The following is a 9,584-nucleotide window of genomic DNA, read 5'->3' on the forward strand; positions in this document are numbered from 1 at the left end:
TAGCAATTTACACTTTGGCGCCCTCTGTCGGATATTAAGGCGACATGCTTCCCATACAGAAAACAGGTAACATTAGTTCTCAAAGTGGGGTCCGGTCGGGGACCCCCAGGCAGCGGTTCTTGAGGGAGTTCCAGGGGGTCCCCAGCTAAATGACAGTTAGGAATCAAATGGACCGTGGCATATATTTTCAAATGGGGGTCCGCGGGCTAATAAGTGTCAATTTGGGGGTCCTTGACATGAATACGTTTGAGAACCACTGGCCTGTACCGTCACACTAAATATAGTTTAAAATATAGCCCTACTTAAAAACAGTAGAGTTGTTGGAGGCCACAACCCCACTTCATTCCCTTTCTGCCCAAGACGTTGCGATATTCCTGGCCATTCTATGGAGGCTGCCATTTTCCTTTTACAGAGGGCGCTGGAGCATTTTTAAACATCTTTTCACTTCCTCCCAAGTCGAAGAACAAGAGATCCCAAGGAAGTGACAGGGAATTGTCTGTTGCCAGATATTGCCAGAGACAAGCGGCCAGGTCTATGAATAATAAGCCCAATAGAATTAACTAGGTTCAGTTTTACTACTTTACATTTACATTTGAAAATAGCAGATCAGCAAGCTCACAATGTGACACATTGTGAGCTTGTATATTTGCTATTTAAAAAATATAGAGGAAAGAAAAAACGAAAATAATTTGAATATTTTTGAAACATTTTAACAACACAAATCTGTGTGGCGGTCCCTGGCACCACATATTTTCAGATGGGGGTCTGCGACTGTGGACAAATCTGTTAATCTGGGGGCCTTGATATGAAAAGATTTGGGAACCACTGGTTTAAAAAATATTAGAAAGTAAGCCCAATAAACAACGACACCAATTGCTTATTATAAGCAGACATGGCAACACCGGTTCATTCAGAGCCAAGAGCCCAGAGCGCCTCTACTGACACTTTAATGCAAGGACACAGGAAACCAAATGATGTTTTTTATTTTCTTTCAGGATATGAACAGGAAGCCGGGGGCGGGGCCAGGAATATCGTGAATACAGGATAAAACACACCAAAATAAATATGCTTTTAAAGTAGCATGTGAGGGGTCAAACCAGGGTTTTTTTATGATTCTGAATCCATTGTAAGCATTTATTTTGCACAAAAAACATTCCTTGGGCTAAATAAAATGCCTCACAACACTATGGTTTAGTGATGAGTCATCACTTTTCACAGTTTTGTGGGAGCCGCCTTCACCCCAAGGAATGTTTTTTGTGCAAAACAAATGCTTGCAATCAAGTTCAATCATCAATCAAGTTAATGGGACCCCAACTTTCAGCAGCGGTCACAGATTTTCCTAGGGAAACTGAATTTCAGTCATTGTGAGATGTGTTACTAGACACCTTTACAAACGCATTGGTGAAGAAATTCTTTGGTAAGGAATTTATTCCAGGACTTTTTAAGATATCCCCCGACCTTCTCTTCGGAGATGAGTAAGCCTGGCTACGCGAGGCTATCCCCCGACTATGAACGTTGCTAGTTGCTACTCAGTCAGCAGCACACAGCAGAGCTTGTTTTGTTGCCTCGTAAAGTCTTTGACTCCGCCTACTTGACGGCGTCAGTAGGAAATGCTTCTTCAAACCAGAGCCCTAGAATGGTTATACTGCTCTGCTTCAAACCAAACACAAAGCGGGAGTGGAGCAGAAAGGTTGTTGAGAGATAACCCAATAGTAACATTTTCTTTCATACATTTTATTCATTTTTTTTTACGGGAGTGACAACACTCACAACAGCTGAAATGTGTGTTTAGCTCGAGGTGTATCGAGGCTAAAGTCATGCAACATGCAAACGTGAACCGAATAGCAACTGATTTGTTGAGGACTGAGAGAACCATAGGGAGAGAAACATGAACAACACTATGGAACAGGAAGACAAGAGGACCCGGCCATCCAAGTGCTTTGGACAGGTAGACAAGTAACTAAGACCAATTTCTGGAACAGAGCCTCACAACCTCACAAAGCGTTTGCAGTGCACACAGTTAATGTAAATACATGTAAACTCAAAGTTACACGTGGATAAATTAACACCCACACACACTTATCTGAAGCGAAATGGGGTTCTGTTGTGTTGAAGATCATTACACGTTGTTGCACCTGTTTTTGATAGAATGCTTTTACTTTATTATAAGTTTGCACAGGACAAAGTACAGGACAGTACAGTTAACTGATACAAGGTCAACCAAAAGGATAAAGACCACAAGAAAGCAGTTAGGCTCGTTTGCATTGGGGTCCCTTTGTACTCAATTCAGACAAAAACCTCAGGTTGTCTGGACTTAATAGTTATGCAACCAAACATTCATTTTATAATTTAATTTCCTTTTGGAACTACATAAATTGGTAAAATGATGCCATGGCAAGGCTTTTGAAATAAATAAAAAAAAAGTTACTCCAGCTGTGAATGTCAGATAAGACCAAAGAAGTGGGTGTCATACACTATTTGAGATAAATGTCTACTGTCATCCTTTTTGTTGTTGCTGAGAATTTGAGTATTTGATCAGCATCCATCCAGATCATATTGTAGATGCAAACAGCCTCTTCCCTGACTGGACTCTGTTCACAGTACTCTTACACAGCAGAAGAATACCAGGCAATTCAGAATGCTCTGCGACAGAAGCTCGGGCCGGAGTACATCAGTAGCAGAATGGCCGGAGGAGGACAGAAGGTAAAATGTAGCTCTGGTCCATGGCGTTGGAAGGAGTTCTTACGCTACGGGACAGAGCTAGGTAAAACGCACACACACAGTCACACACCCCGTTTCTATCTCTAATAGCCCAGGGGTCTTCAACGTTTTCAGGCAAAGGACCCCTTAGCCAAGAGAGAGAGATGAAGCAGGGACCCCCCACTACATAATGTAAAAAATTGTTGCAGATTTAAAATGTCCATGGATTTCTTATACAGCTCAGACTTGTTTGACAGCACTATCATCTGTTGGATTAATATATTCAACCACTTGAACTGTCAATACCTACTAGTCTGCTCTTCTTTTCCCTTTACATCAAACCTCTGTGCCCCAAAAAATAGCCGATCTACAAGCTCACAACGCCTCACCTGAGCTTGTAGATCTGCAATTATTTGGCTAATGTTCCACTAAAAATAGGGATGCTAGGGTTCAAGTGATTAATGTAAAAAACATGATCCTATCACACAAAGATTTTGCAGCCCCCCTGTAGTAAATCTGAGGACCCCCTGTTGAAGACCTCTGCTATAGCCCATATCTGTTGTACTGACATAAACTCTTAAACCTATTTTTTACAGGTGTGCTATATTGAAGGGCATCGAGCGATTAGCTTAGCCAATGAGATGTTTGGCTACAATGGCTGGTCTCACTCCATCTCCCAGCAGAGCATTGGTAAGAAAACTGGAAAACTCTCAGAATTCTTGGATGTCTTCCTGACAAAACACTATTACTTACAGACCATGTTTCTGGCCTTTACAGACTTTGTGGACCTTGTCAATGGGAAGTTCTATGTTGGCGTCAGTGCATTTGTCAAAGTGCAGTTGAAGGTTAGTTGAATAACCATGTAATAGGCTGCACATTTTTGGCGACTTTCTCATTGTTGAATTTCAAAGGAGAAAGGACCTAAACTAAGCCAAAACACTTAATGCTCCATGCGGTGGAATGCAGCTTAGTTCTTTGTTGTTTTCCTGCTGCATTCAATTATTATCATGATTTCAGCCATTTGTTTTTTGCCTCAAAGTAGACAGTCTCGTGATCAAGACTCAGAATGCAGGAGTTTGAAGTCACACACCTCGTAGGATAGGCTGACTATCCTGAACTTAACCACACCAAACCCATGCTAAACTCCTTATGCAAATTCTAAACTTTTTATATTTTTTGTAGTGGAATGCCTACGTACAACCATTTTGACTTAAAAGCTAAATTAAACCTACATGGCTCTAGCACTGGAATGCACATCATGGCATATCTAGCTGTTTGTGCAATGCATTGTGGGTTACAGCATTTCGCTACTAAGCTCATTTCACAGGGAAGTTTAAAGCAACAATCCCATACTTAAAAAAATATACATATGTCTTGGAAATTGACCTATCGCGCTTAATTTATCCTCTATATTAGAGTATAAATCTATATTGTAAATCAGAGTGTGATCACTTCCAGGATGGGTCGTACCACGAAGATGTGGGCTATGGAGTGAGCGAGGGACTGAAGTCTAAAGCACTGTCACTGGAGAAGGCCAGGAAGGAAGCTGTCACTGATGGACTAAAGCGATCTCTCAAGTATTGTAACACCATTTTGTGTACAGATGGACACAAACGCATAATCCCCAGTGTGCAGAATGCTAACGATTTCACAGAATTTGAAATGCTTACCTGTTGATGTGCTGATTAATAACATGCAGTTTGTCTATAAGCAGACTAAACAAAAGGCCAAGATGATTTGTGTTTGCTTCCATTCAGATGCTTTGGCAATGTCCTTGGAAACTGCATCCTGAATAAGGAATACCTCATGGCCATAAACAAAATCCCCAAACAGGTCAAACATATCTCCTCAACCATCTTGTTTTGTCGTCTTTTGTCACCCAATAAGTATTCTGATACTGAGTCTCTCCATCACTCTTTCCCGCACAGCCTAATCCTCCTCTGGACCCAGCTAAAACCAAGCGCTCTGACTATGAACCCTTAGTGGAGAAAGCACGCTTCTCTAGCCTGGTCCGGGATGACAACCCTGGGCCTGCAGTGCAATCTGCCAGGCCTCCCCTGGAGCCCAGAGTCCTCAACCAGAGCCTGCCTGGAGGCCGGGAGGGTGGGAAAGAAGCCAAAGCATCTTTACATCACACCAACACTGGTCCCATACCATCACCTGTACGTTCTGTAGCTCTGGCAGCCATGAAGAAGGAGAATGATATTGTCGGGTAAACAAGAATGTCCACTGCAATGGCCCAAGACTGGGTCTAGTTTCGTTCAGTAATAATTGTATTGCTACTGACTCCCATCTCTCTGACCATCACTAGTAATTTCCATCCTCTTTTTTTTCCCTCCTCCGTCTCTCCAGGCGATCACCAGACTCTGGTGAGGTCTCCCTGCCTGAAACGCACACAGATCCCAAACAACTGAGAAAGCTCAAGCAACAACAGCTCCAGCAGAAGTTCAAGTTACAGATGGAAGCTAAAAAGCTGCATGAACATGGAGAATATCAGTTCCAGTCTATGCCTACAGAGGTCACTGTTGCACAGGCACCATGTGGTGGTAAGAGGGAACAACAGTGGTAAGACAAAATCGTTGTCTTGCTATGTTTTCTGTCTGTAATAAATATGAGCTTTTGTAAGGGTGGCCCAATTTACATTAACAGCCAGTGTTAAAACTGGTACCTTTGTCAACACCTTATTACTGAGACTTGCTAATAAATAATTATATTTACACCCTTTTGTTAAAGTGTATTGGTTAAGTATTACCATTAGCGTACCCATATCATTATAAGACTTCAGACAACGCCACCTCTATTAAAGAGGAAAAGAAGGTTCACTAAGTAAGCAAAACCTTTAAGGACACACAGGTTCGTCATACGGGAAAACCAGAGCAATATAATTTCAGGAGAGAATGGACCATGACACCAAGTTAGAAAAAGTATAACAAATCTTTATTTCTAAAATACAGAGGCCTCTATCACGCCATAAAACACAATTGCAAAATAAAATAAAAGAACCCTGTCACTCCTACGGCGCCTCTAATCTAAAACTACAAAACAACCAACAATAAAACCAACAAACCCGGGTAAACTTCCCCCCTTATCAGATCCACTGCACAGTTAAAGTGCGGGTGCAATATTTGCCGTTAGCAGTTAAGGCTCGTTATATAATAATAATAAATATTGCAGTTAATGCGATTCAGCAAGGACGTAGGGTAGATAACCACGTTATAAACAGGAATATGCGATAGGCAGGTATAATAATAATAATAGTTAAGCAGAGTGGGTGAGGGGTGTAGAGGGACACAGCAACTCTTCGGTAACGTCTACTTCTTAGGCCCACACATCTGCGAACAAGGAAAATAGGCCAGTATCTTCGTATACTACAATTTATCGGCACAACTTCAGGTCGGTGGCTCGAATAGACAAATGGTGCATAGATTGGATACTCACAACGGGGCAGCCAAGTGGCTGCCGCTGCGAGAGATTCCCACGACACCACTGTCACCACTGCGGACCTCTCTCGTCAGCCTGGGTAGAGCGGCTCGTCTCGGCTCGTCTGGATCAGGATAGGTGGATGGCTGGAACACTCCTGGTTCTGCTGGGCACCACCGTGTTGTCTGGATCACTGCGTCGCACTATAGAGCTCACTCGTCTTCAACATCAACATTTCTTGGTTACTGCTAATACCATCACTTTTAGTAGTCAGCTATCAGTCCCTCGTTACACCGGTTGCCTCTGCCGGTTCACCTCCCTCTGCCCACCGCATACACACGTCCGTCTCGTTCCAAGACAGAGTGACTCAGCCTCTACTTATAAAGGCCGCCCCTTCACTCCGCCAGTCCCTCATTGGTTAGGCAATGACATCAGTACACACGCATTGGCCGAGCAGCGGCCGCTAGTTATCCTATCAGTTCTCACTTCAGGACACACATGCAAGTAGGAGGAGTTGGTTTAGGGGGAAACAGCATTAATAACATATCACAAAAGTACAACAATGTATTCAAAAGTAGAAAGACAAAGAGAATACATGGAAATAATAAAGAAAAACAAAAAATAATAATACCGCTTCCTTTCATCCCCCCACACTTTCACCTGGCTGGCATTGATATTGTTTCATTATGATGCCTCTCTCCCAGCAGGTCGTGTAAGCCTTCCTGGCCAGGTAGATGTGCCCAAGTCCAACCACAGTGCCCCAACTGGACAAAGTGAACCTTGCAACAGCCCCAACTATATAGGTACTTGAAAATGCCACCAGAGGGCTCAAGATACTCCTAGGGGCCAGTTGCACCACCAGAACGTAAGTTCTGCCCTAAGTTAGGGAGTAAAGTCCTTACTAGAGGCTTAGTAACTACTAGTTAGTTTGTAACTAAGTGAGTTACTAACAGGTGTTGCACCACGACTGCTTAAGGCATAACGTAACTAGTAATGCGTAGACTGTTCCTAAAGTAATGTATAGTCGCATAAAATGATGTCATAGCTCCCGAATCCAATGAAAACGAACTGTTTCTAGTAAAGCTTGTATCGTCTTTTGTCAACAGAGAGCTCTGTCTCTCCACTGGCAAGTACACAAAGTCACTGTTATGCGTGCACAGTGCGAGCGCATCCCTGCGCAGCGCACTGCCCTGCAAACGGATTGTATCACAAATTATATTGGCCTCATACATCTTTCCCCGTTGTGAAGTAATAAGCATATTTGGAGACACAGGGAAAGAGAGCGCACCGTTCAATTCGCTGTTGTGCTGTATGTGCAGTGGTTGAAAAGTACTCAAATGAATTAAAAAAGTATCAATCCTGCAATATAAAAATACTCTATTAATAGCACACACATCGTGAGCTTGTAGATCGGCTATTTTCAAATGGCCGAAATGTATATTGGGCTTAATGTATGTTTTAAACAGATGGGTCGTTTCATTGTTGAATTAATTAAATAGCCGATATAATGCCGTCTGCCACGTTAGTAGTGTAGTTGCTCTACTCCCAGTCTCCCATAGAGATAGGTTACTTAGTAAAGACTTAGTGCTACCCAAGGGGAGGTGTAAATATTTAGTTGTTACTTAGAGATACGTAAGAACAAATTTGTGTGGTGCAACACCTGACATTTTAGTAATGCGTAAGTCTTGACTTAGAAGCCATTTACGTTACAACTAGGCTACGTTATAACTTAGTAACAGCTGGTGCAACCCCGCCCTGATGAAGACACATTCCTATGTTTAACTGTAGCTTTACTGGAGTGGCTAACCACACTCTGTCTATTTGTTTGCTTTAGCTGATGATCCTGAGTTATGGGATTTCACCTTGGAGGGTATTGACGAGCTAGATGTGCCTGCTGGTGGAGAGCCTTCTAGAGGCTCCAGGCCAAGTACACCTTCAAATCACCAGATGCAGACACGTAGTCAGACCCCTCAGAGGGGCCCAACAGAAGAGGCCCCGCAACACAGCCGAATTCCAGGAAACGTCTCCCATTATAGACCTCAACTTGTAGCAAGGCCAGGTGCGATTTTTTCCTGTTTAGCAAATGTGTGCCTTTTTCTTAAGTTTAGTGTCTGCTTTGCTCATTTTCCTTTTTTTTCTCCTTTTTTGCAGGTGAGGCGTCAAGTCCATACAGGCATGGGCAGTACTTGAAAAAACGCAAATTGGACACTTGAATACTGGAAATCTGTCTTTTGGAAATCTCTCTTTTGAACTCGTTTATCAATTTTATAATTTATCCAGTTTTCAATTATGTTTGAATGGGTACATAACATTTACATACTGTAGTTCCTGTAATTTATTCTGTAAATGTGTTGACATGTATGGTTTTGTAAAGAAATAAATGGAACTATCAGTGTCTCGTTTAGAAATGAATAACTTTAGCACATCTTTTCAGAAAATGGACCTATAATCAAGAACATTTTGTCAGATTTAGTTAGAATGCAGATTCCCTTACTGCAGTTTCTTCCAAAACCTATACCAGGGATAATCAAATAGCTGAACCTGTGGGCCACGTTACAAAAATCACACCCGTGTGAACTGAGCGGTGGAGTCTGTGCGCGCGCGTGTGTGTGTGCGTGCGTGCGTGCGTGTGTGTGAGTGTGAGTGTGCCTTGCCTGTTCTGGCCTGGCCTGAACAACAGCGCCCCTCCCTTAACATGTGTGGTCAGAAAAGGTACTACACCACAGGCTTGAGGCTACATACAGACCCACCCACCCACATACATACATACATACATACAAACATACATACCTACACACACGGCCACGCTATGGAGACGGTGTGACCACCGCTCAAAAATGGCAAGGGGCCAGTTGATAAAATGACACATTAACGATACTTGATAAGTGTTTTTCATTAGCTCCTCATATTGTCTATCTTAAAGGGGCACTCCACCACTTTTCAACCTATGTTCATATAATTGGTCCTCACTCAAAAATAGCTTTTTTCTTATTCTTTTTTTTTCTCAGAGGAGGGCTGTGGGCAGGTCAGAAACCCATCGTCTTGTGACATCATCGATTACCAATCCAATTTTAAAGTGGAAGCCATTGTTCTCGCGATAATAAAAATCTAAATATCTTTTTCAAAAATATTGATAAAATAATAAAATAAAAAATGGATTCTGAACTTCCCACAGCTCTCCTAGGAGACTTGGACTGAGTAGAAAGAAATTGTGATATTTTATCATGAACATTAGTGAGGACCTATTATATGAAGTCAGGTTGAAAAGTGGTGAACTACTCCTTTAAGTAACCACCCCAACACCAGTCATTCACTGTCACAAAAATTAAATTAAATCAACAAACCCGCTTTTAAAACTACACCAAAGCCTAAACATTCGGCTCTATAACTGCGTTGAAAACACAAATAGGCCTACCTAAATAAAACTGTTTTACTTACTGCAAACATATACTTTAAAGTAGGCT

At 42.2% G+C, this 9,584-nt stretch overlaps 1 protein-coding gene across 1 annotated transcript; it reads left to right on the plus strand.

Moving 5' to 3' along the window:
* The first annotated feature begins 1,714 nt into the window (after positions 1-1,714).
* On the plus strand, positions 1,715-8,362 carry LOC308304671 (DNA repair protein RAD52 homolog). The gene is made up of 11 exons (XM_080749296.1): positions 1,715-1,948; positions 2,602-2,703; positions 3,297-3,390; positions 3,478-3,545; positions 4,159-4,277; positions 4,458-4,533; positions 4,629-4,912; positions 5,053-5,265; positions 6,805-6,923; positions 7,955-8,179; positions 8,272-8,362. Exons 1-11 carry the CDS (start codon positions 1,889-1,891, stop codon positions 8,331-8,333), a joined length of 1,422 nt encoding a protein of 473 aa, XP_080605422.1. The 5' UTR covers positions 1,715-1,888; the 3' UTR covers positions 8,334-8,362.
* The last annotated feature ends 1,222 nt before the right edge of the window (positions 8,363-9,584 follow it).

Source organism: Nannobrachium achirus (genome assembly GCF_963921795.1).
Source record: "Nannobrachium achirus genome assembly, chromosome: 19".
In the NCBI taxonomy this organism is placed as follows: domain Eukaryota; kingdom Metazoa; phylum Chordata; class Actinopteri; order Myctophiformes; family Myctophidae; genus Nannobrachium; species Nannobrachium achirus.